Source organism: Chiloscyllium plagiosum, unplaced genomic scaffold (assembly GCF_037043375.1).
Source record: "Chiloscyllium plagiosum isolate Xiang-an unplaced genomic scaffold, Cpla_swu_hap1 HiC_scaffold_22, whole genome shotgun sequence".
Classification (NCBI taxonomy): Eukaryota; Metazoa; Chordata; class Chondrichthyes; order Orectolobiformes; family Hemiscylliidae; genus Chiloscyllium; species Chiloscyllium plagiosum.
The window spans coordinates 14,362,628-14,389,412 of NW_028270160.1; the positions used below are offsets into that span (position 1 = coordinate 14,362,628).

The 26,785-nt window shown below is 45.8% G+C and overlaps 1 protein-coding gene across 4 annotated transcripts in view; it reads left to right on the top strand.

The window, feature by feature from the left end:
• The window catches only part of abcc2 (ATP binding cassette subfamily C member 2), a 72,076-nt gene extending 47,277 nt beyond the window's left edge, over window positions 1-24,799 (top strand). For 2 of the 4 annotated variants that reach the window (XM_043712956.2, XM_043712957.2), the window contains exons 19-32: window positions 228-411; window positions 2,492-2,624; window positions 4,287-4,416; window positions 5,898-6,117; window positions 9,058-9,212; window positions 10,185-10,340; window positions 11,892-12,091; window positions 14,222-14,348; window positions 15,429-15,530; window positions 16,570-16,713; window positions 19,394-19,552; window positions 20,712-20,878; window positions 22,061-22,255; window positions 23,736-24,799. In XM_043712956.2, the coding sequence (XP_043568891.2) occupies window positions 228-411; window positions 2,492-2,624; window positions 4,287-4,416; window positions 5,898-6,117; window positions 9,058-9,212; window positions 10,185-10,340; window positions 11,892-12,091; window positions 14,222-14,348; window positions 15,429-15,530; window positions 16,570-16,713; window positions 19,394-19,552; window positions 20,712-20,878; window positions 22,061-22,255; window positions 23,736-23,865 (2,202 nt within the window). In that variant the 3' untranslated portion in view covers window positions 23,866-24,799. The remainder of the gene's footprint in view (window positions 1-227; window positions 412-2,491; window positions 2,625-4,286; window positions 4,417-5,897; window positions 6,118-9,057; window positions 9,213-10,184; window positions 10,341-11,891; window positions 12,092-14,221; window positions 14,349-15,428; window positions 15,531-16,569; window positions 16,714-19,393; window positions 19,553-20,711; window positions 20,879-22,060; window positions 22,256-23,735) is intronic. The other 2 variants (XM_043712958.2, XR_015760876.1) reach the window with 2 other exon arrangements.
• The last annotated feature ends 1,986 nt before the right edge of the window (window positions 24,800-26,785 follow it).

The following is a 26,785-nucleotide window of genomic DNA, read 5'->3' on the forward strand; positions in this document are numbered from 1 at the left end:
AGAGCGTCCCCGACCAGAACTGCTCCAAAGGTTTTGCCAGACACCAGTGGCCCCTTGATCTCATCAGCGCCCCCAGCTGGAGAATTCCTGGTTAGTACAGAAGGGTAGTCTGAGACAAAGTGGGTTTGGAAAGAGGATCAATGCTGGCATGGTTTTGCTGGGCCAAATGGCCTATTTCCATGCAGAATTCTACACGATGCTCTGACGATCTGTGTTTTTTCAAACAGACTCGAATTCTCGTGACTCACGGAGTCACGTTTCTGCCTCAAACAGATGAGATTGTGGTTTTGGTGAACGGCGAAGTGTCTGAAGTGGGCTCGTACAAAACACTGAGGGCGAACAGGGGAGCATTTGCAGACTTTCTGAATACCTACGGAGAAGGGAGTCACAGTGAGGAGGGAGAGCCAACAGGTATGGAGTCGGCAGTCGAATTTCCCGCCTTTACAATTCCCACAGGGATACCAACAATTCCATGCACATGGACAGTCTTATAAGGACAGCTCTCACCAAGGCAGGCTGGAGTCACAGCACGGTTAGTGTAGGGAGTGCGATAACTGAGAGAATGGACAATGGCACTCAGTTCACTAAACCTATTCCTCCTGCCCCGGTCGAGATTCTCTGCAATACATTTAACCCTAGTTACTTCTTTCGACACACAATGGGAACCTATTCAGCAAAGTAATACCCTGCGATTCGATGTTAACCAGAGGTCACTGAAGGTTCACTGGAAAAGCTCAGCAGATCTGGCAGCAATCGTGGAGTTACCATTTCAGGGCCAGTGACTGCTTCCTCAGTACTGATGGTAGCGAGGAAAACATTTTTTTTGCAGAAGAGAGGGTGGGGGGGGGGGGGGGGGGGGAGGTGGGGGGTATGGAGTAAACAACAGGTGGAGATTGAAGCCAAAGAGAGACAACAATTGGACTGGCAAAGGTGCGGATAACCATTTGGCTAGGAGAATGAATAGCTGCTGCTGAGGATGATTAGTGGCTAACAATGGGTTGTGTGTAATAGCAGACCATGTGATAAGAAGGGGGTGGAGTGGAGGTAGTGTTGGGAGAGGGGAGGGGATCGCAGTGGCATGCAACAGAAGCCCAGAGAAGTAACATTTGGCTGATCCATGTAAGGAGGGATTTTCTTCAGGGGAGAGATTGAGTAGACTGGGCCTGTACTCATTGATGTTTCACAGATTGAGAGGAGACCTAATTAAGGTTAATCAGGGGCTTGACAGGCTAGATGTGGGGAGCTTGTTTCCCCTTATGGGTGGCACGATGGCTCAGTGGGTAGTACTGCTGCCTCACAACGGCAGGGACCCAGGTGCGATTCCAGCCTCGGCCGAATTTAAACCCACTTTGCTCTAGGACTCTGTAACAATGGAGAGTCTGCACATTCTCCCCGTGTCAGCATGCGTTTCCTCCATAGAGTCATAGAATCATAGAGATGTACAGCATGGAAACAGACCCTTCGGTCCAACCCGTCCATGCTGACCAGATATCCCAACCCAATCTAGTCCCACCTGCCAGCACCCGGCCCATATTCCTCCAAACCCTTCCTAGTCATATACCCATCCAAATGCCTCTTAAATGTTGCAACTGTACCAGCCTCCACCACTTCCTCTGGCAGCTCATTCCATACACGTACCACCCTCTGTCTGAAAAAGTTGTCCCGTAGGTCTCTTATATCTTTCCCCTCTCACCCTAAATCTATGCCCTCTAGTTCTGGACTCCCTGACCCCAGAGAAAAGACCTTGTCTGTTTATCCTATCCATGCCTCTCATGATTTTATAAACCTCTATAAAGTCACCCCTCAGCCTCTGATGTTCCAGGAAAAACAGCCCCAGCCTGTTCAGCCTCTCCCTATAGCTCAAATCCTCCAACCCTGGCAACATCCTTGTAAATCTTTTTGAACCCTTTCAAGTTTCACAGTTTCCTCCCTCAGTCCAAAGATGTGCAGGTTAGGTGAATTGGCCATGCTAAATTGTCCATAGTGTTCAGGGATGTGTAGATTAGGTGCATTAGCCAGGGGTAAATGTCGGGTAATAGGAATGGGTCTGGATAGGATACTGTTCGGAGGGTTAGTGTGGACTTGTTGGGCCGAAAGGCCTGTTTCCACACTGTAGGGATTCTATTCTATCTTTGTGGGAGAGTCTAGGAGCAGAGGGTGTTATCCCAGGGTAAGGGGCATTTAAGACAGAAATGTGGAGGAATTTCTTCTCTCCGAGAGTAGTGAATGTGGAAGTCCTTCCTGTCTCGGCTGGGTCATTCAGTATATTTGAAGCTTTTTCTTTCTTTTAGCTTTGAATAGTGAACCGTCTAACCTCCAATCGCTGCGTACCACTCCCTCCATGCCAAATCGCTGATGACAGCTTGAATTTATGTAGCGCCTTTAATTACAAAAATAACTTGGAGGATTACAGAGAAATCAGAGGGTTGTTGGGCTCAATCGGCTGAATCACCTTCAGTGAGTTTTCAGTCAGTATCCTGTCTGCTTTCAGTCAACGTGGTGACAGAGGAAGATCTCACACCGGGTGATGATCAAGTCTCTCAAGTGGATGTGGATCCGGGTGAGGCGATAACACTGAGTCTGAAGCGGGAGAACAGTGAACGGGCTAGAAGCAGGAAGTGGAGGTAATCTTCAATAAAACCTGCTCAGCAGTGTGAACGATGGGGTTAACACTTCATCATTTGTATTTCACAATCTCAGAAATGCAACCAACACATGGAGTGTATTGCCAATGGTGTGGGAAAACAATAGGGGAGTGGGACTGATCTTAAAAGAGGCAGAATGGCTGAATGGCCTCTTTCTGTCCTCTGATCACTTGGGGATAATGCTCTATCTGACATGTGCAGGTTAAACTCTGCAGCTGCACAACGAGGAGTCTGCAACAATGAAAACGGCTTTCATTTCTCAAAGCATTTAATCCAACGCCAACTAATGTATCCCGATGTACAAGCAACACACACACACTCACAGATACACTCACACACACATCATACACACACTCTCATAGACACACACACTCACAATCACACACATACAACACACACACAGTCACACACACACAGACACACACGCACACACTCTCACACATACACAGACACACATTCTCACAGACACATACACAACACAGTCACACACATACAGACAGACACACACGCACTCACACATATCCTCACACTCACACACACTCTCACAATCACACATATAGTCACACACAGACAGATTCACACACACAACACACATATACACACAGTCACACACATACAAACTCACATACACACATGCATACAGACACACTGACATACACACACTCACATGCACAGACACACACTCACAGACACACTCATTCATACACACACACATTCATATTCTCACACACATACACACACTGACACACTGACATACACATGCTCACACACTCACATGCACAGACACACACTCACAGACACTCATTCACACACACTCACACTGACACATTGACATACACACACTCACAGCCACACACTCTCATTGACACAAACACACACACACACTCAGACACACTCTCATTGACACAGACACACACACTCATGCACTCACACACAGACACACACTCAAACATACACAGATTCATGCACACACTCACATTACTAACCCCCATACAACACACACACTCAAACTCACGCTCACACATTCACACACACTCTCTCACACATGCGTGCACACACACATTCACAACATATATATATATATATATATATATATGTGTGTGTGTACGTATGTATGTGCGCTCCCATTCTAGGAGGAGTTACAGGAACAAGGAGCAAGTTGCCAGCTAATCCTCTCCTCTCAGGGGTCATGGTTGTGAGTCCCACTCCAGGGAGTGGTGCCAAGTTCAGACTGGCACTCTCAGTGCAGTGCTGAGGGAGTGCTGCCTTGCTGGATGTGCCATCTGTCCAATGAGACCAAGCTCCTGTCCACCCTGCCAGGTGAGGCACCAGCAGGATTTGCCCTGATGTCCAGGGACACTATTTATCCCTCAGCAACATGACCAGATGGCTTGGCCATTAGCACACTGCTCCCAGCAGGATTCACATTGACTGCTGGGGCTTCAGGCACCTCAGCAGCTGTGAAGTGCTTTGAGGGATCCTGAGATTCTGCAACCGAAATTAGGATTTTGTCTTTGGTTCTGTTGGTTAGTTTGGCTAAATTCAGAGAGTGAGAAGCTCACCAACTGGCTGAGTAATCAGCGAGAGGTTAAAGGAAGGAGATCTTCAGTTTAAACTCTCTCTCTCTGATCCTTCCTTTAGCAAGAGCAGCATTAGAGTGTCTCTGAAGAAGGCCAAGATGGACAAGGACCTGGTGTCGCAGAAGGAAGGGCAAGTGGAAATGGTGAAGGGCCAGAAACTGATAGAGAAAGAAACTATGGAAACAGGCAAGGTAAGCTGTCACTTGCACACAGGAACTGTAGAAGATTAAAAGGCATTGCCCATACAGACCAAGGATCAAAGAAAACCATTCTGTCAGGATGGTCTCTTCTTTACAGACGGGGCAAGGTGGTAATTGTTGAAGACTATTGCTCAGAGTGAGGGGTTTAGGTTATTCTCAGTTCTGCCACATGGTGAGTTTGCATTCTTGAACCAACCCGTGAATGGATCATAAGAGGATTGCCCATTTATAAATGTTCTGGTTTAAATTCTATAATTCTGAACGAGATGCAATGCAAAGGCAACTCCAAACCAGCGAGACTATAGAACAGCTAAACATTGGAACAATTATACTCCAGAACAGTCAATCTCTGGAACAGCTAAACTATGGAAGAGCTAAACTTTGGAATAATTAAACTCTGGAACAATTAAACTCCAGAACAGCGAAACTCCAAAACTATTAAATTCTGGAACAGCTAAAGTCTAGAATATCCAAGATCCAGAACATTAAAGTCCAGAACAATTAAACTCCAGAATAATTAAACTTCAGAAAAGCTTAAGTTTAGAACAATTAACTCCAGAACAGCTAAACTCTGGAACAGCTAAACTCTAGAATAATTAAACTCCAGCATGATTAAATGCTGGAAGCTTAACTTTGGAACAGCTTAACTTTGAAACAGCAAAAGTCTTGAAGAGCTAAATTCCAGAATAATTAAACTCCAACATGATTAAACCCTTAACTTTGGAACAGCTAAACTCTAAAATAGCTAAATTCCAGAACTATTACATTTCAGAACAGCTAAACTATTAAACAGTTTAACACTGGAATAGCAAACTCCAGGACAGTTAAACTCTGGAGCAGTTAAACTCTGGAGCAGTTAAACTCCGGAACAGTTAAACTCTGGAGCAGTTAAACTCCGGAACAGTTAAACTCTGGTGCAGTTAAACTCTGGAGCAGTTAAACTCTGGAACAGTTAAAGGTCAGAATAGCTAAACTCTGGAACATCCCAGCTCCAAATGAGTTCAACTCTGAATTAGTTCAGCTGTGGAATTATGCTGGCTCTAGAACACTAGGGATACTGTAAAAAGATATAAGGGGAAAGGCAACAAGGTGAGATTGAACTAGTTAGATCCTGCTGAAAATGTAGTATCAGCATAGATACAGTGGGCTGAATGGCCTTCTGTGCTGCTGATTCCATGATGCTGAAGCCCATAGCATTGCACATCAAAGAGCTGACATGGTAAGGAGGGCAACTAAACAATTGGGCTGAGAAACCAACTTTTTCATAGGTTTGTCAGCTGCATAAGAATTTTTAGCAGAATGAGGAGTCAGCTGTTGTTCAGCAAGATGACCAGCTAATCCTTGACCTTAACTTCAACTTCTCACCCAATCATCCTATCCCTTGATTCCTAAAGTTCAAAGGGTAAAGAGTGACCATGTGACTAGGTTACCTGTACTGATTGGTCTGTTTGGGGTTCTGTTTTGATTGGCAGGTGAAGTTCTCAATCTACTGGAAATACCTCCGTGCTATTGGCTGGTGGTACTCACTGCTGATAATCCTGTCGTACATCACCCAGAACGTGGCAACCATTGGGCAGAACCTCTGGCTCAGTGACTGGACCAATGATGCCAGCCACTACATCAACACCACCTACCCAGCATCCGAGCGTGATCAGCGGCTTGGCATCTTCGGTGTTTTGGGCGTCGCACAAGGTGAGTGCCTCTTGGTTCAACACTCGGGATGAAGGAGCGACAAAAACACTGGTCGCTGATTGGCATCTCCTCATTTGTCACCCTTGCTGCCTGCTACTTGAGACAACTGAAGTTTCCCGCCTGAAACCGTGCGGCCCAGAACCTTACATCAGGACGGGAGGCCATTCGGCCCACTGTGGTTGTGTTGTCGCTCTTTGAAAGGTACCTCACCTGCCTTCAACCATTTTCCATCCACATTGCTTTTGCTCAGTGCCCTGTAAAATTTTCCTTTTGAAATATTTATCCAAGTTGTTTTTCAAAAGTCATTACGTTTGAATCTGCTTCTATTGCCCTTTAAGGGAACACATTCCATTTCATCACAACTCACCAATTCTCCTTCTCTGGTTCCTCCACCAATTCTCAGAAAGCTGTCTCTTCTCTTTAGCCTCCATCCCGCCTTCCTCATCAACAATCCTTCCTTATGAACTCCATAAAAAAGCTCCGCACTATTGATTTACTTCACTTGATTTTTATCTTCTTAAAAGACAGATTTGGAACTTTCTAGCATTTTATGGTGTTAGCTGTGGCTCAGGGACAGAACTCTTGCCTTGGAATCAGAAGGTTGTGCACTCAAACCCAACTCCTGAGACTTAAGCACCAAGTCCAGTTGGGATTGGTGCAGTACTGCAGGGGAGCAACATTGTTGGTGGTGCGGTGTTTTGGGCTGTATTGTCTCATCTTACAATACAGTATCCTTTGATTGTCACGTGCACTCCATTGCAGGAGTAAAGTGAAAAGATGTTATATTGTCTGTCTTCTTATGGTGACGTTTTAGGTACAAGTACCAAGATGCAATTCTTGGACACTGCAGAGGAATGAAAGTGGTTGTATTACTTACAGAGTTCAAAATTAAGTTCAGGATGGGACATCATTAAGGGTTGACATTACAGGAAGGTGGGAAATTTCAAATAGACATTATAGTGCAGCAGCTCAGCACGGGGACGCCACACATAGTCTGACTGCCTGCGGCAGACCCCAGTCCAACAGCCATCCTCGCTCCGCTCCAAGCGCCAGACCACTCCCTACCGGCACTCGGCTGCTCTGAGGTAATTTCCAGGACAGCCTCCCCCCATGCCTGTCTCCGCCTGGAACTTGCTGCCTGTGCACAGCTCTGGGGCTTGCATTCCACACACTGTACCAGGGATCACAGCCAATGCACTGTTTTTTAAAATTCATTCATGGGATGAGGGTATCACTGCCTAGGCAGCATTTATTGCCCATCTCTAATTGCCCAGAGGAGCAGTTAAGAGTCAACTGCATTACTGTGGGTCTGGAGTCACACGTAGACCAGGCCAGGGAAGGATGGCAGTTCCCTTCCCTAAAGGATATTAGTGAACCAGATGGGTTTTTCACAACAATGGATTCATGGTTGTCATTAGACTCTTAATTCCAGATTTTTATTGAATTCAAATTCCACCATCTGCTGTGGCAGAATTTGAACCCAGGATCTCAGAAAATTACCTGGGTCTCTGGATTAACAATCCAGCAATAATACCACTAGGCCAACACCTCCCCTGTCCCAGGGCTCGCTGCTCACGCCCATTTGTGTAAAGACCCATGACATTATTTTGCAGGAGACAGTGGAGTGGTTCCCCTCAATATGTATCCCCGAACTATCAGATAATCTGACTGTTGTAACAATGTTCTTTTGAGTGAACTTGCTGTGTGCTGATTGGCTCTGGCGCTTTCCACGTGACCCATCAATTCAAAAGATTGGTCAAGCACAATTTTCTGTAAATCTGTGTCGGCTCTGCCCAGCCATACATTGTTTTCCCCAGTGATCAATGCATGTTGTACAGATAAGGCATATATTTCTTAGAATGATGGATGGATACAGATCGGAAACAGGCCCTTTGGCCCAACTCGCCCGTGCCAACCAGGTTTGCTAAATGGGACTGGTTCCATTTGCCTATACTTGATTTCCCTCAAAAGGATCAAATTGGGGTGTTTGAGATAATTCAATCTGTTTTCTTTTGACACAAAGCTTAGAACAAGGCAGCATAAATTTGAAAATAGAATCAGACCATTCAGGGAGGATACAAACAAGCGACTAATGGAGAAACTCAGCAGGTCTGTGAAGAAAGAAACAGAGTGAACATTCCTTCGGAGATCAATAATTGGCTGCGAAATGTTGATTGTTTCTCTCTCCACTGATGTTGCCAGACGTGCTGAGTTTCTCCAGCACTATTTGATTTTATTCAGTTTTCCCAGTGGTCTACAGTATTTTGCTTTGTTTTAGGGTTTGAGGTGATGTTAAGATGCATTTGTTTACACACAGTGAAGTACGAATCAGGGACTGTTCTCCCTGCAGAATGCTGGATGACAGCTGCAAATTACAACATCAAGATTCCTAATACTAAGGGCTAGGGAATTGAGAGTAGACTGAGATTAAGAAAAAGATTAGCTGTGCTCTACTGACTGGGCGAGCAGGTTCGAGGTACTGAATCCTGCCCCTGTAAAGGTCCGGAGAAGTTAGAACAGAGAACGTAGAGCTGTACAGTGCAGTACAGGCCCTGCGGCCCTCGATGTTGTGCCGACCTGTGGAACCAATCTGAAGCCTATGTATCCTACACTATTCCATTTTCATCCATATGTTTATCCAATGACCATTTAAATGCCCCTAAAGTTGGTGAGTCTACTACTGTTGCAGGCAGGCCGTTCCATGCCCCTACTACTCTCTGAGTAAAGAAACTACCTTTGATATTTGCCCTATATCTATTACCCGTCAATTTAAAGCTATGTCCCTTGTGCTAGCCATCACCATCTGAGGGAAAAGGTTCTCACTGTCCACCCTATCTAACCCTCTGATTATCTTGTATGTCTCTATTAAGTCGCCTCTCAACCTCCTTCTCTCTAAGTTGGAGATGATAAAAGTGCTTGTTGTTTTCCTGATTTCCTCAGCTGTCTTCGTGCTCCTTGGAGTATTTCTGATGGCAGGAGGGACCATTGTCGCTTCCAGGGACTTGCATTCGCGCTTACTGCAAAACATCCTCCACGTTCCCATGCTGTTCTTTGACACCACTCCAACTGGGAGGATCATCAATAGGTTTTCCAAGGTATGACTGCTCTCTGTTAGCTCCCTAGCATCTTCAGTGACCAAGCTGCTGGTTCTGATTGTCCCATGTTTGACCGGGATATTCACTCCCTCTCTTCTTCCAGCTGACTGCCAGATTGTACACAGTGTGAACATCAATACATTATTTTCTGTCCTCTTGAGAAGAGGATTTTAAACAATTGGTTTCCTGGGATGTGGCCTTCAACAGCCATTTATTGCCTGAAGGAGGTGGTGGGGGTGAGCTGCTTTCTTGAACTGCTGCAGTCCATGTGCTGTGGGTTGATCCACAATGCCATAAGAGTGGGAGTTCCAGGATTTTGACCCAGTGACACTGAAGGAACAGTGACATATTTCCAAGTCAAGATTGGAGGGGCAACTTGCGGTTGGTGGTGTCCCTATGTATCTGCTATCCTTGTCACTGTTTACATACTTTCATATACTCTGCAACTCCCTCCCCTAACTTCTCTGTTTCTCAAATCTCTCGCCTCCTTTAAAGTTGAAAATCACACAACACCAGGTTATAGTCCAACAGGTTTAATTGGAAGCACTAGCTTTCGGAGCGCTGCTCCTTCATCAGGTCGTTGTGATCACCTAGTGCTAGTGATTCCAATTAAACCTGTTGGACTATAACCTGGTGTTGTGTGAATTTTAACTTTGTCCTCCCCAGTCCAACACCAGCATCTCCAAATCACTCCACCTTTAAGACACTCATTAAAACCCAAGTTGTGGTCAACTGCTCTAATCCCTTCTTACGTGGTATGAGAACATTCAGGTAGGGTGGAGTAGGTACAATTACAAAATGTATACATTGGCTGGTAGATACAGATTCTGACCATTCAACCAGGTAGGTGCTCCAGATTGTCGGAAACAGCTTAATTCAATCAGCCCTGCATGCTTCTCAATGAAGTGAATCCAACCCAGAGGAAGGAGAGTTTTGGTCTTAATTACGAGTTTTGCTTCTCTCCCTGTGCAGGATATTTATACCATCGACGAAACTATTCCAATGTCATTCCGGAGTTGGCTGTCCTGTTTCTTTGGCGTGCTTGGCACTTTGGCCGTTATTTGCCTGGCTACACCTTATTTTACCATCGTCATTGTCCCACTAGTTGTCATTTACTATTTCATCCAGGTAATGTTGGCCGGATGGTGTCTCGATGTATCTGACTAGGAACTGCTCAATTAAATAAAGCCTGGTGTTTGGGATGATTGAATTTATTTTCTTCTGACAGGAAGCTTAGAATAAGGCAGCATAATCTTGAAAATAGAGTCAGAGGAGGATACAAACAGAGCGTGCTGAAGGTACTCATCAGGTCTCTGGAGACAGAAACAGAGTAAACATTTCATTGAGGCTGAAGCCAATCTTGAATAATGTTAAAAATCCCACAACACCAGGTTATAGTCCAACAGGTTTATTTGGAAGCACTAGCTTTCAGAGTGCTGCTCCTTCATCAGGTGGCTGTGAAGTAGGATAAGCAGAATTTATAACAATAGATTAGTGTCATGCAACTGAAATGGTATATCGAACAAACCTAAATTGTTAAGTCTTTCATATTTTAGAATGTGTTTGCTGGTTTCGGTTCATTAATATAGAAATACTAGAACTTCTTTTAAGTCACCTTCTTGAGATAACTTAAAGTTTTATAATAAAAGGTGACATCTCAGCTCAGACAAAGCATTAAAGGTGTGAGGTTAGAGTCTGTCTGTGTCCCAATCTTGATTTTTAACTTTGTTCACCCCAGTCCAACACCAGCTCCTCTATATCCTGAATAAGTATTTGGATTGAAATGTTGTCTGTTCCTCTCTCCAGAGATATTGAAATGAAGGTGAAAAAACAGGAAGAATGGCTTAGAGGCCGGGTCTGGTTTAGCTAGAAGAAAACTAACTGAGCTTTGGAGGGGCCAGTGGATGTGGTGAAGTGTCCTGATTGAAGCTTTAGAGTTATGGAAGGGATTTTATACACTCAATGTAAAAAAACAGCTTCCACTTCTGCAATATTTAGAATCGAGAATTTGAGAAAGTGACTAAGAAATCCAATAGGAAATTCAGGAGGACTGTCTTTATCCAGAGAGTGGCATAGAACTCATTACCACATAGTGTGGCTGAGACATGCAGTAGAAATAGAGTTGACTGTAACTTGCTAAACACATGGAAAAAACTATCATACAGGTTATTCCATTGAGATGGAACATTTAGAGTGGGATTGAGAGGCTTGTATGGAGAATAAATTGGTTGGGCTCATGATCTGTTTCTGTACCGAAACTACCAGAGATCCGTGTGCAGAATACAATCACTGTCCACAGGTTCAACTACACTGCCATCCCTGTCCTGCGCAGTGTAGAGAATGCTTGACTTTCACTTTAAAATAGTAGAGGGAGTTTTACTTTCAGTTTAAAAGAGTAGAGGAGGCTTTAATTTCAGTTTAAGAGTAGAGGAGGTTTACTTGTAGTTGAAAAATATAGAGGGTGATTAAACGGGCCTGTCAAGATTGAACATTGAGAGCGATTGATGAGGAAGAGGATTATTAGTGCTTAGACTCTTCCTTCATGAAATGTTGATGCTCTGTGGTAAACCTTGGCTCGGTTGTAGTTGGGACCTTGAAGCTACATCATGGGGTTTCAGTCTGTTGCTGCTTGACCTCCTGCGTTTGTTTATTGACTGGAGCATCCACTTGTCATTGCAGATCTTTTATGTCGTGACATCGCGGCAACTTCGGCGTTTAGACTCCGTGACCCGGTCGCCCATCTATTCTCACTTCAGTGAGACAATCTTGGGTTTGCCAGTAATCCGAGCGTACAGACATCAGGCTCGCTTCCTGGCAGACAATGAGAAAATCATTAATGAAAATCAGAAATGTGTCTTTGCTTGGATTGTTTCGAACAGGTATGCAACTCCTTCCTCTGCGTTTGCGCATACTTTTCCTGACATTTATATTAGAGCGAGACACTAACTGTATTGTGCAATCCGGCAAGAACATTCCTTTAGTCATAGGATCTTATGACAGAGAAGGTTATATCCAGTGCCGCAGTGGGTAGTGCCACAGCCTCTGAGTCAGATGTTCTGGGTTTGAGTTCCACTCCAGGAAGGAAGGTGTTTTCATGACATGGTGAAACAGGTGGAGTATCAACTTGTCCATCTGTCGGACTCACGCCAGCAGCTGGTGGTAAGAATGGGAGAGAGTCCTGGGTACCTGTGTGAGATGTTGGAGCCTCCACCATCACTATCTACAACTCCAGACAACCCCAACTAGTTGCCACAGTCACTGGGAGTCACAGAGCGAACTGGAACACAACTAGCACCACTGCACTGAAGGAGGCCACTCGGCCTATCACTCTCAATTTGGCTCTTTGAAAGAGTTAACCAGTCGGTCCAAATCCCTTCTCTCCCCACATTCTGCAAGTGTTTTATTCCGTTTTGCTACTTATCCCATTGGGTTTTGGAAGTTCTGAGCGAACGTGTTTCCATCGCACTTTCAGGCAATGCATTCCAAATCACGACAACTCGCTGCATCAAAACAAAATTCTCCTTCTGTTCTTTTGCCCATTAAAATCTACATCCTCTGCTTAAAACCCCTCATAGCCTTGTATACTGTAATAAAATATCATGTCAACTTTCTTCATTGTAAGAAGTCGATGGAATCTGGGGCAAGATTAACAGTTGGATTTAGTTTTCAAGGCAAGACAAAAGAAGGTAGGTCTTGATCTGACAGTGCAGCAACACGCAGCCTAGGCGTGTGCAAGTCTCTGCAACGTTATTTGAACCCACAATATTCTGACACAGAGGTGAAAGTGACTACCAGGTGAGCCACGCTGACACCTAGATAATGCCATAAGATCAAAAGCACTTGAAGAAATGGAAACAGGAGAAGGCTGTTTGAGCCCTCGAGCCTACTCTGTCATTCAATTGGATGGTGACTGATCCAACATACCTCATGTCCACTTTCCTACACTTTCTCTGTAACTATTGATTCCCCAATTTATTAAGAATCTGTCTCTCTCAGCTTTAAATATACAGAAGGACCCTGCCCCCACAGCTCTCTGTGGCAAGGAGTTCCAAAGACTCACAACCCCCTGAGAGAAGGAATTCCTTCTCATTTCAGTCTTAAATTGGCGCCCCTTTATTCCAAGCCTTTGCCCTCTGGTCCTAGACCCTCCCACGAAGGGAAAGATTCTTTCAGCATTTATTGTGTCAAGCCCTTTAAGAATCCTGTATGTTTCAATGAGATAGTCTCTAATTTTTCAAAATTCAATGAATAGAATTCTAAACTGTTTAATCTTTGTTCATAAGATGATCCCTCCATATGAGGTTCATCCTAGTAGACCTTTACTGAGCTGCCTCCAATCGAATGATATCTTTTGTTAAATAAGGGACCAAAGCTGCCCACAAAAGGAGAGTGGCACAGTGGTTAGCACTGCTGCCTCACGGTGCCAGAGACCTGGATTTGATTCCAGTCTCGGGCGACTGTCTGTGTGGAGTTTGCACATTCTCCCTGTGTGTGCGTGGGTTTTCTCTGAGTGCTCTGGTCTCCTCCCACACTCCAAAGATACGCAGGTGGGGTGGATTGGCCATGCTAAATTGCCCTTAGTGTTCATGGATGTGTTGGCCAGGTGCATTAGGTAGGGGAATGGGTTTGGGTGGGATACTGTTCAGAGGGACAGTGTGGACTGTTTGGGCTGAAAGGCCTGTTTCCATACAGTAGGGATTCTAATTCGATTTCTAAAAAAAGTACTCCGGCTGTGGTCTCCCCAGCACCTTGTTCGGTAGCAGTAAGTATTCCCTACACGTATACTGTAACCCCCTTGAAATAATTCCATTCACCTTCCTGATTACCTGCTGCCCGTGTGGGTGGGCTTTGAGATGACAGTCTGTAATATTTTCAAAAGCCCAGTTTCAGGACATGTATTCAATATTCTTAGAAGCTGAGAGAGATGGATTTTCAATATTTAGCCCGAATGTGTCGGTGGTTTGTGGACCGTGTTTGTAATGTGACCATCACCGTGTGTTTCCATGCAGGTGGCTTGCAATCCGTTTGGAATTTCTTGGTAACTTCGTGGTGTTTTTCGCTGCACTGTTTGCTGTTATATCCAGAGGCAGTTTGGATAGTGGTCTGGTCGGTCTGTCTATTTCGTACGCACTGAATGTGAGTAAACCGCCATAGTGTTTCCCATTGTAAACACAGATTGGTCTGTTGGACTCAACTGTTCCAACATTTCTAAATATCTTGCATTGGATTCAACCAGCAGCACGGTGGCTCAGTGGTTAGCACTGTTGCCTCACAGCACCAGGGACCCAGGTTCAATTCCAGCCTCGGGTGACTGTCTGTCTGGAGCTGGCACGTTCTCCCCGTGTCTGCGTGGGTTTGCTTCAGTTTCCTCCCACAGTCCAAAAGATGTGCAGGTTAGGTGAATTGGCGGCCATGCTAAACTGCCCATGATGTGCAGGTCAGGTGCGCTAGTCAGGAGTAAATATAGGGTAGGGGAATGGGTCTGGGTGGGTTACTTTTCGGAGGGGTGGTGTGGACTTGTCGGGCCGAAGGGCCTGTTTCCACACTGTAGGGATTCTATGATCCTATTCCCGGGAACTAACAGTTCCCTGTGTCTTCCCTTGCCCATGTTACAGTTGAGCAGCCTGAAGTTGAAAGGGCAAGCAATTTTCACACCCTTCTTACACTACATCTGGTCCAGGGCAACTGGGGTTGGGTAACCACTGTTGGCGTTCCCAGTATTTCTGACATCACAGGTTTATCACACTGCAGGTGGAATCTCAGACATTGGCCCAAATCCTGGCTTTCTGTGGAGGAATCACAGGCACAGACACCCAGTCCACCGTGTGGAGGAATCACAGACACAGACCCCCGTCCTGTAACCAAGTGGAGGAATCACAAACACAGACCCCCGTCCTATCACTGTGTGGGGGAAATCACAGACACAGACCCCCATCCTGTAACCAAGTGGAGGAATCACAAACACAGACCCCTGTCCCATCACCATGTCGGCAAATCACAGACATAAACCCCCATCCCGTCACCATGTGGGGGAATCACAGACACAGACCCATCATTGAACAGTATAAAGGTAACACAGGCACTGACCTGATGTATTTGAGATGGTGGGCACTGAGAGAGTAGTTGGTGACTGTAGTCACTCTGTCAGCTGAGCTGCTGTCTGCCTCTGGGATGTTTGTCCTTACAGAAACTGTTTTTCTCTCCCATCTTCGTCAGGTAACCCAGGCACTGAATTGGCTGGTCAGGCAGACATCGGAACTGGAGACCAACATTGTGGCTGTGGAGAGGGTTTCAGAATACACCGAGCTGGACAATGAGGTACCATGGATACGGAGATGGAGAGGTGCGGGGTGGGGATGTGTGGGAGTGAAGCCCCTGCAATAGGGAAGCCGCAGTGGGATCGATACCCCACCGTTAGAGACGAGACTGGAAATGCTTCAATACAGCCACCATACAGCATACAGAGAGAGCTCTTGCAGCACAGTGGTAGTGTCCTGCCTCTGAGCCAGGAAGCCCAGGCTCAAGTCCCACCTGCTTCAGCGGTGCCACTAAACATTGTCAGAAGGTGACTAACAGTAGTTAGAGCACACAGGCATGTAATCGTGGCTGCTTCAATTGTTTTCGTTCTACATTATGATGATTGAGATGTAACTATTAGCTCCAGAACACTACTCCACGCCCTTCATCAAAATGTAAGTTCTTTCGGGCAGTAGTCAGACTGACTGCTCCAACACCTCCCCATCGCTCAGTGAAGATTTCGGGTGTTGGGATATGGGATAACATTAGAAGCAAAGGGACACTTACGTGGGGACACCCACAACACTCCTTCTGACCAGTTCTCCACAACAGTCATGAGAAGCAATTGCAATCTTAGAAAAAAGGTGCATAAAGAGAGTAGTGTAGCTTTTTTTTGTCATTTCTACCATATACAACTGATACAGTAAAAACGAGACAGTGTTTCTCCAGGGCCGTGGGTGCTACATGGACAGTACAAACTACACACTTGTACACTGCATAAAGTGCATAAGAAATGCAAAACACACAAGTTACAGAAGCGTGATAAATAATAGACATTTTTCTCGCAGCAATTCAAACTCATGCAAAGAATTACAGGTGGTAAAGAGTCCAATCAGACAGTGTTAAGGAGCCTGATAGCTTGGGGGGGAAGAGACTGTTGCACGTCTGGCCGTGAGAGACCGAACGCTCCGGTATCTTCTGCCAGATGGCGGCAGGGAGAAGAGCTGAGTGAGGGGGGTGTGGGGTCTTCCACAATGCCCTTAGCCTTTCGGATGCAGTGTGTGGTGTAAAGGACCTGTCTTTAACAATTTAAAGTGAAAATAAAATTGTTTCTTCTCAGGCTCCTTGGACCACTGACCATCAGCCAGAAAAGAGCTGGCCGAACAAGGGGGAGATTAAATTCTTGGATTACAAGGTTCGTTACAGACCTGAGCTGGATTTGGTGCTACATGGGATCACCTGTGAAATTCAGCCAAATGAAAAGGTACATAGAATGTTACAGTTCGGTACAGGCCCTTCGGCCCTCAATGTTACGTCAACCTGTGAAAATAATCTGATGCCCATCTAACCAACACCATTCCATTATTATCCATATGTATGTCCAATGCCCATTTAAATGTCCTTAACGTTGGCGAGTCTATTGCTGGTGCAGGCAGGCCATTCCACACCCTTACTACTCTGAGTGAAGAAACTACCCCTAAATCGATCACCCCTCAATTTAAAGGTATGTCCCCTCGTGTTAGCCTTCATCACCTGAGGAAAAAGGCTCTCACTCTCCACCCTGTCTAACCCTGTGATTATCTTATATGTCTCGATTAAGTCATCTCTCAACCTTCTTCTCTCCAACGAAAACAGCCTCAGTTCCCTCAGCCTTTCCTCATAAGACCTCTCTTCCATACCAGGCAACATCCTGGTAAATCTCCTCTGAACCATTTCCAAAGCTTCCACATCCTTCCTATAACGTGGTGACCAGAGTTGCATGCGATACTCCAGGTACGGCCTTACTAGTGTCTTGTAAAGCTGAAGCATGACCTCGTGGCTCTGAAACTCAATCCCCATACCAATAAACACCAACACACCATATGCCTTCTTAACTACCCTATCAACGTGGGTGGTAACTTTCAGGGATCTATGTACATGGACACCGAGATCGCTCTGTTCATCTACATGGCTAAGAATTTTAACCTTAACCCAGTACTCTGCATTCCTGTTATTTCTTCCAAAGTGAAAGTGAAATTAAAGTGGAAATAATGAGACTCTTTTGCAGCTTAGCAGGAGGCCAATTGACCACCCACCCAAGCGGTTTCTCCTTCAGGGATTTCTCCCATTGCCTTTTGAAAATTCCATTGCTCTTTTTGGCAGCACATTCCAGATTACAGCAAGTTTGAGGAAATCTCTTCAACTTATCGTCCGATTCTCTTGCGAGCTACCTTCAACATGTGAGCCTCCTGTAAAACATACCCAGCCCACTGGGAACGGTTTCTCCTCAATTACTCGATCGAAATGCCTCTTAATTTTGAACTTCTTGGTTAAATTTCATTTTAGCTTTCTCTGTCCTAAGGAGAACAATCCCAACTTACTCAGGCCTCTGGTACTTTCTGGTAAATCTCCTCTGCATCACTACTTTCTAAAACCACAGCTGAGATTTAACCAGTGTTTTGAAAAGGTTTGTTGTAACTTTGCGAAAGTGAAGACTGCAGATCAGAAACATCAATTCTCCCTCTCCTCAGATGTTGCCTGATCGGCTGTGAGTTTCCAGCACAGCCCCAGCCTATCGGCCTCTCCCTGTAGTTCAAACCCTCCAACCCTGGCAACATCCTTGTGAATCTTTTCTGAACCCTACCATCCTACATGGGACTGGAGTCACATGTGGGCCAGACCAGTTAAGGGTGGCAGGTTTCCTTCTCTAAGGGAACAAACATGGCCAGGAATCATGAGAAAAAGAAACATTAGAAAGGCTTGTTAATAATTCAACTTTGGTATTCCTTTAGAATGTGTGTGAAACGCTAAAATTATTTTACACACAATAACTGAATTCCCCTCCCCTTTCTTCCTAATCACGTCTTTAATACTCTCCCCTCCAAACAGCCAGGAAGCTATCTCTTTGTTGATCCTCTCTCCTGGGCAGCCTCTCTGAGAGTGCTGTGAACCTGTGGAATTCTCTCCCACAGGAAACTGTTGGGACCAGTTCACTAGATGTTTTTAAGAGGGAGCTGGACGTGACCCTTGAGGCTAAAGGGATGAAGGGGAATGGGATACTGAGACTGCTTGATCAGCCATGATTGTATTGAATGGTGATGCAGACTCGACGGGCTGAATGGCCTACTCCTGCACCTATTTTCTATGTTTAATATAAACTCTTAGCTGGTCCATTAAAACTGAGCTGCCCCACACAGTGGAATATCCATGGTCACCACTTACTATCCAGGGCTTTTAATGTAAATGACCATTCTTAACAAACTGAACTCAGGTACTGAGGTTTGAACCTGTACCACGAGGTCTGGGTTTGGGAGGAGGGCAGGAAGTTTCAGAGAGGGGGGGGGGAGAAGGGACTGAGGGCAGTCCAGTCTTATAGCCACACTGCTCAGTAGAAATTATTCCCACTTTTAAAACATCTGTTCATGTGATGTGAGCATCACTGGCTAGACCAGTCTGTATTGCCCATTCTAGTTCCCAAAGGGCAGTTAAGAGTGGAATATGGTGCTGTGGGATTGGAATCACACGTAGGTCAGAGCCGGTAAGGGTGGCAGATTTCCTTCTCTAAGGGACAGAAGTGAATCCAATGGAACAATCGACAATGGTCACATGATTGCCTATAGACTGGGTTTTTATTCCAGATTCTGAGAATGTTTTTAGTTCTTATTCCAACTTTCAGATTGACTCCTAAGTCTCACGTAGTCATTTCACTTAAAGCTGTCTCTCCATTCCTGACAATCAGAACTTTAAATTGAGCACCAACCTTACTGAGCAGCATGGAAAGGACACAGTGCAAAACCTGCCCGTGGGACTCAGAGCTGTGGTACTACCCTTCCAGCCTGGGGAGACTCTTAAAAACATCTGCTTACCTCAAGCACTTTGGCATTTGTTCAGAAGTTAAACTGAGTGCCCACACTCCTCCTCAGACAGCTGTGTGTCTGACATCTGTCTCTCTTGCTCTGATACAGGTTGGCATTGTTGGGAGGACAGGCGCCGGGAAGTCCTCGCTGGCCAACTGTCTGTTTCGCATCCTTGAGTCAGCCGGGGGCAAGATCCTCATCGACGGAGTGGACATCTCCACCATCGGGCTGCACGACCTGCGGCAGAAACTCTCCATTATCCCACAGGTAGAACGGAGCAAGGCTGCATTTCTGTAGCGCCTCAGAATGTCCGAAAGGGTTTGAAAATGTAGCTATCGCTGTAGAGAAACGCGACTCCCTGATTTGCACGCTGTAAGATCCCACACAGAGAAATACAGCCATGAAGGGTAAAAGCTCCTAAAAAAAAATGTACCCACCACAGGGAGTAAGTAACCACCAGGTACACTCCTCAGGTACATGGATGAGTTTGTGAACAAGACTTTTGCTCCCTTTGACTGACACTTGTTCCTGAGTGACACTATGTGGGAGATGGGTATTGAGCAGGACTCCCATTGAGAACTCCCCTGTTCTTGTAGAACAGTGAGGTTTTACTAGTATTAACATTTTTTAAAATTACTTTTCCTTCTTTCCTCGATCCAAAATAAACCAATGATCCCTAGCGATCCCACGCTGTAACCTTACAATTAGACCAGCTCCTTCATTCGGAAGGCACAACCCTGCAGGTGCTGGAGATTTGAACTGAGAACACAAAGTGCTGGAGAAACTCAGCAGCATCCGTGGGGAGAGAAACCGAGTTAATGTGTTCGAGTCCTGTATGACTGTTTCTCGGGACTTTAGGAGAGAGGTCAGCAAGTGATTCTTCACACACAGTAGTGAAAACGCAGAATAATTGCCTCCCAAATGGAAGCCATTCACTGGGGGCAAGGATGGGAGAATTCCGTCAAGATTGACAGATGTTTATTGGGTGAGGGTATCAAAGGGCCTTGTACCATGGCAGAGGGTGGGCTCTGAATCAGATTGAACAGTGTGACAATTCAAGGGGCTAGATGGCCTTACCCTGTTTCTATGAAAAGCAGGGTGGACAACATGAGTCTCTCATTCCTACAGCACATGAGCTCCTGTGCTTCAGAGCTGGTCCTATGGTGATGTGTAGCTTGATTACTAGTCCATAATGTGATCGGCTGCTCGAGGTTGTAGTGTGCTGGTGGCTGGAAGGTATTGCTGGAAAGGGGGACATGTTACTGAAGAGCATTTGCTAAACAATTCTAATAGCTACAGTAAGGACATAGAATCCCTACAGTGTGGAAGGGGGCCAACCGGCCCACTGAATCTATACTTAACATCCACACATCTCTGCAGAGGGTAAGTGTTCACTGACAAAGTCTCACGATTGTTTTGCTGCCAGGATCCAGTGTTATTCTCAGGCACAATCCACATGAACCTGGATCCCTTCAGCAGGCACACCGATGAGGAGATGTGGCGGTCACTGGAGCTGGCTCATCTGAAACAGTACGTGGCCAATTTACCTGACAAGCTACAGCACGAGGTCTCCGAGGGAGGCGAGAACCTCAGGTACATTGTTGATCGGCTGGTCACTGGCTCAGGACTGAGGATGACAGCAGCTCTTGGTTGTTGTGCGGAAGTGATCTTGTTGTAGAACCAGAACCTAGAGTTCACGCTCTAATGTGAAACATCTGACAGTGAACCGGAGATGGAAACAGTCAATAGCTCTGTCCCTCTCTGCCTGGCTCTCAGAGACAGGAAGAGAGAAAGAGAGAGTGGGGGTAGAGAGAGAGAGAGAGAGAGAGAGATTCACATGGACAAAGAGATTTAGAGAGGAGGGAGAGAGACAGAAAGAGAAAGAGATGCCTCTTAAATGTTGTAATTGTACCAGCCCGCATCACTTCCTCTGGCATCTCATTCCATACACTTACCACCCTCTGCGTGAAAAAGTTGCCCCTTAGGTCTCTTTTATATCTTTCCACTCTTGCCCTAAACCTTTGCCCTCTAGTTTTGGACTCCCCCACCCCAGGGAAAAGACTTTGCCTATTTATCTTATCCATGCCCCTCATGATTTTAGGCTGGGTGCTGGCAGGTGGGACCAGGTTGGGTTGGGATGTCTGGTCAGCATGGACGAGTTGAACCGAAAGGTCTGTTTCCGTGCTGTACATCTCTACGATAAACAGGAAGACAGTGTGTCAGTGGGTGGAACTTTGCTCCCTTGCTCTCTCATCACACAGCTGACTACAGGCTACATGGGGAGATGGTGGCGTATGGGGTGTCACTGAGCTACTAATGCAGAAACCGAGAGATGTGTGTTCAAATCCCACCATGGTAGCTGATGAAAATTGAATTAAGTGTGGAATTTGGGGGAAAAAAAAACATCCTGGTGATTGGTGAACAACCATCAGTTGTTGTGGAAACTCATCTGGTGCCCAAGGAAACCTGCCATCCTTACCTGCTCTGGACAACATGTGATTCCAGACCCACAGGAAAGTGGCTCACTCTTAACTAGGTTAAAAGTCACACAATACCAGGTTATCACCCAGTCCAACACTGGCACCTCCATATCTTAACTAGCTCTCTGAACTAGCCAATCAGTTCAATGGCAATTTGGGATGGGCAAGCATTGTCCATATCCCATGGAAGAATTTAAAAATGCACGTTTGGTGCAATGCCCAATTTGTACAAGTGTCTATGAACCTCCTTCTGGGCTCTGTCTGTTGTTGATCTGATGCTGCCTCCTGCCCACAGTGTAGGCCAGCGACAGCTCCTCTGTCTTGCCAGAGCCCTCCTGCGGAAATCCAAGATCCTCGTTCTGGATGAGGCCACAGCAGCCATCGATCTCGAAACGGACGATCTGATCCAGACCACCATCCGGAAGGAGTTTACAGACTGCACTGTGCTGACCATTGCACATCGCCTGCACACCATCATGGACTGCACCAGGTAAGCAACGGGCATTTCCCCAGCACTTTGCAGAAACCATGCCACATTCCAAAGCGACGATGCACCTCTTTAAACCGGAATCATTTGCAAATGTAAGAAACATGGCAGTCATGTTACCACACACCAGAATAACACCAGGAGTAACCGGATAACCGGCAGATAATCTGCTGAATAATTCCTCCCATCAACCAACCAGGTTGTATCCTCTACCTGTGCTCACCTATGAGGAAGTAAGGACTGTAGATGCTGGAGATCAGAGTCAAGAGTGTGGTGCTGGAAATGCGCAGCAGGTCAGGCAGCATCCGCGGAGCAGGAGAGTCGACGTTTCGGGCACAAGCACTTCATCAGGAATTGATCTTGTTGTAGAACCAGAACTTAAAGTTCATGCTCTAATGTGAAACATCTGACGGTGATGTTCCTGATGAAAGGCATTCTTCTTGGGTCAATAGGAGACATTATCCAGTGACCCCTAGTGGTGGAGATTTGTAAGACATCAAAAATTGGGCTTAGTTTTGATGCTTAGCTTTGTGTCAGTCAGTGTCCACCCTCACCCTGGTCGAGTGGTCACTGCAGTAAGGTGCAGAACAACACAAGAGTCCAGCAGAAATTTATAGGAAAGGCAGCAAGGAAATTGGGTTGGCTTATGACAATTTGCAGCATTTGGCCCATCTCCCTTTAAACCCTTCCTATTCAAATACCCATCCAGGTGCCTTTTAAATGTTATAATTGTACCAGCCTCCACCACTTCCTCTGGCAGCTCATTCCATACACACACCACCCTATGTATGAAAACGTTGCCCCTTTGGTCCCTTTTAATTCTTTCCCCTCTCACCCTAAACCAATGCCCTCATTTTGGATTCTCCTACGCTGGGGAAAAGACCTTGATTACTCACCTTATTATGATTTTATAAACCTCTATAAGGCCACCCCTCAGCCTCCGAAGCTCCAGGGAAAAAGAGGATTTACGACAAAAAAGGTATACCGCTGAAGAGAGAGTTGTTGACGGCGTGTTTCACCTTCGACTCATTGGGACAAACACACGAATGAAAAATTTCAAATAATCACAACCATTTGTACTGCAGGAGAAGAGGTGCTGATTGGTTGGCAAGTGAACTCTGCTTTCCAATTGGCAATGTCTCAGCCAATCAAACAGGGAACCATCAGCTTCTGAATAAATTATAAAAGGAACAAAGTCTTGAACATATTCTGAAGAGGAGTCATACCAGACTTGAAACATTGACTCTGTTTCCCTCTCCACTGATGCTGCCAGATTTGTCGAGGTTTACCAGTATTTGTAGTGTTTTATTGCTAGAGCATATTGCCTGCTCCTTTTCCTCCTGTAATGTAAACTGTTGAGATAGTTTGAAATTTGCCATTCTTGCCTTTGTCCTGATGAACACAAGATGACACTCTTCCCACTAATATTCAAGATCCGAGCAAGAGAGTGACAATAACATATCTTGTACTTGTTTTGTGCCAGGGTGATGGTTTTGGACGCTGGAAGAATCATTGAATTTGACAGTCCCTTCAAGCTCCTCCAAAAACAAGGATACTTCTATAATATGGCAAAGGATGCTGGGATAACAGAGGCAGGAGCCACAGCCCTCTGACTGTCGCATTGGACGTGAGAGCGTGACAACTGACCAGGGGGAGCTCTGCTATGGTGTTCGTTCATGAGTGTTGATGCTGTGAAATTCAATATCTGAGGCACTCGGGACTTGACAACAGACTCTCAAAATTTCCTTTATTTTCTAAAATGAGCACAAATTTGATTTAAAGTGTTGCTGAATTGTGGCACACGGAAAGCTCAGTCTGGCTGGAATTTTATCTGCAGCATTTACTGGGCGAGCTGGGAGATGTAACTTGATCGAGTTGGGTACCAGGACTGGTGGCTCAAGCTTGGTGCAAACCAACTGAAATTCCAAGTACAAGTCCAGCAAGAGATCCCCATCACTGTCAACACCATTCTCTCTGAACCACACTGGCTTCGTCTTCACAAACGCCTCAGCTTTGATCATGTCAGAGTCAGGCTGGACTCAACGCTAATTCTGTTCTTCCTTATACAGATGCTGCCACATCATCTGCCTTTCTTGCCATTTTGAGTTAGAATTTTTACTCTGGTTTTGAGACCTCTCCACGGCCACGTCCTCCAACATGACAGAGATTCAGAGCTCCTTGAATTCTGGTGACTTGAGCAACCTCAATTTTAATTGCTCCCTTATTGACAGGCACAGGTCAGCTGCCTCAGGCCTAGTACTGGAATTCCATCCTTTCCAACTCTCTCTCTTTAAACCAACCAAGGTTTTAGGCACTTGCTCTAATATCTCCTTACGTGGCTCAGTGTCAAATTTCAATTGCTCAGGAAGCATTGTGGGACATTCTGGCTTGTTAAAAGCACTATACTGAATAATGCCAAGTTGTTGTTGGTACATAATAAAGGGAACTGTTGTGTAATCTTACAGATAAAAATCGTGTCTCTTTAAAATGATTTATATTATGAAACCAACCTGCTCAGCGATGTTATTACAAATCTCAAACAGTTGGGACTTGAACACCAACCTCCTGACTTAGTGACAGGGATACTACCAGTGGCTCAGTGGTTAGCACTGCAGCCTCACAGCACCAGGGATCTTGGTTCGATTCCAGCCTTAGGCGACTGTGTGCGTGTGGAGAGTCTGCACGTTCTCCCCATATCTGCATGGGTTGTCTCCAACAAACCAAAGATGTGCAGGTTAGGGTGGACTGGCCATGCTAAATTACCCCATAGTATTCAGGGATTTGCAGGCTAGGTGGGTTAACCATGAGTAATCCAGGATTGTAGGGATGGGTTGGGTGTCTGGGTGGGATGCTCTTCGCAGGGTCAGTTTGACCTGATAGTAGGGATTCTACACCACTGTACCACAACAGCCCTTTCTCATCTCTTTCCTTGGGAGAAAACATAAGCGTTTCTGAGATTTAAACCTACAAGGTAGGAGTGGGCCATTTGGCCATTGCTTACCTGCTGCCTCATTCACCAAGTCAGGATGGAATACTCCCCAGTTGCCTGGATGGGTGCAGCTCCAACAACACTCAAGAAGCTTGACGCCATCCAGGACAAAGCAGCTGCTTTATTGGAATCACATTCACTCCCTCCACCACCGACACAGTATCAGCGTGCACTAACTACAAGATGCACTGCAGAAAGTCACCGAAGATCCTCAGACAGCAGCTTCCAACTCCACAACCACTTCCATCTAGAAGGACAAGGGCAGCAAATACATGGAAATACACAATCTGTAAGTTTACCTGCAAGACACTCACCACCCTGACTTGGAAATATATCACTCTTCCTTCACTGCTGGGTCAAAATCCTGGAATTCCCTTCCTAATGACATTGTGGGTCAACTCACAGCACATGGACCGCAGTGGCTCAAGAAGGTTGCTCACCCCCACCTTCGCGAGGGCAACTAGGGATGGGCAATAAATGCCCACCCAACCAGTGATGCCCACATCCCTTGAATGATTAATAGTTAAGATTCTGGCTGCTGTAACTGTGGCCTCAACTCCACATTCCCACCTACTCTGATAACCTGTGATCTTACCTCTGCCTTAAAAATATTCAATAACTCCCACCTCCACACCTCTCTGGGGAAGAGAGTTCCAAAGACTCTCAACCCTCAGGAAAAAAAAACAATCTCCTCAGCTCCATCTTAAATGGGAGACCCCTTGTCCTAATGTCTCTCAGACAGTGAATCATCCTCTCAGCACCCACCATGCTCAGTCCACTAGATGCGGCATGGTGGCTCAGTGGTTAGCACTGCTGCCTCACAGCACCAGGGACCTGGGTTCGATTCTCGCCTCAACAGATCATCTGTGTGGAGTTTGCACATTCTCCCAGTGTCTGCGTGGGTTCCCTCCCACACTCCAAAGATGTGCAGGTTAGGTGATTGTTCATGCTAAATTGCCCATAGAGTTAGGGGGAATGGGTCTGGGTGGGTTACTCTTCGGAGGGTTGGTGTGGACTGGTTGGGCTGAAGGGCGTGTTTCCCACACCGTAAGGAATCTAATCTTGACTCTAAGGCCAGCTCTCATCCTTATCAACCCCAGTGGATGCATGCTCAACCTTCACTCTGAACTGTCTACATTATTCAGGGCAGCTGCAGTATGCCTGGTTTGGCAGCATTTGGTGGTGTTGGCACCCACAGCTGGATAAATAATGTCTGTACTACTCAATGTTTCCCATATCAGTCAGAGTGTTTGTGTACGCATGCGCACGCGTTGAGGCAGGAATGGAATTTGGGTTATAACGCAAAGTAATTTGGCTCCAGCTCAGTATGTCTCGATTAAAGTCATCTCTTCCTTTTATGCCTCAGCATTATTGGGCTTTGTGTGGGAGGTGGGTGTGCACTCTAATGTTGCAAAACCAACTCCTTCATCAAGAACTGTGCACTGAGAAATGATCTTCAGAGGCCTGTTTCAGAAAATCAGTGTTGGGGTCAGGGCACCGAATGAGGATTTGTAAACCGGCAAGGATCAGGCACCAGTGGGGGT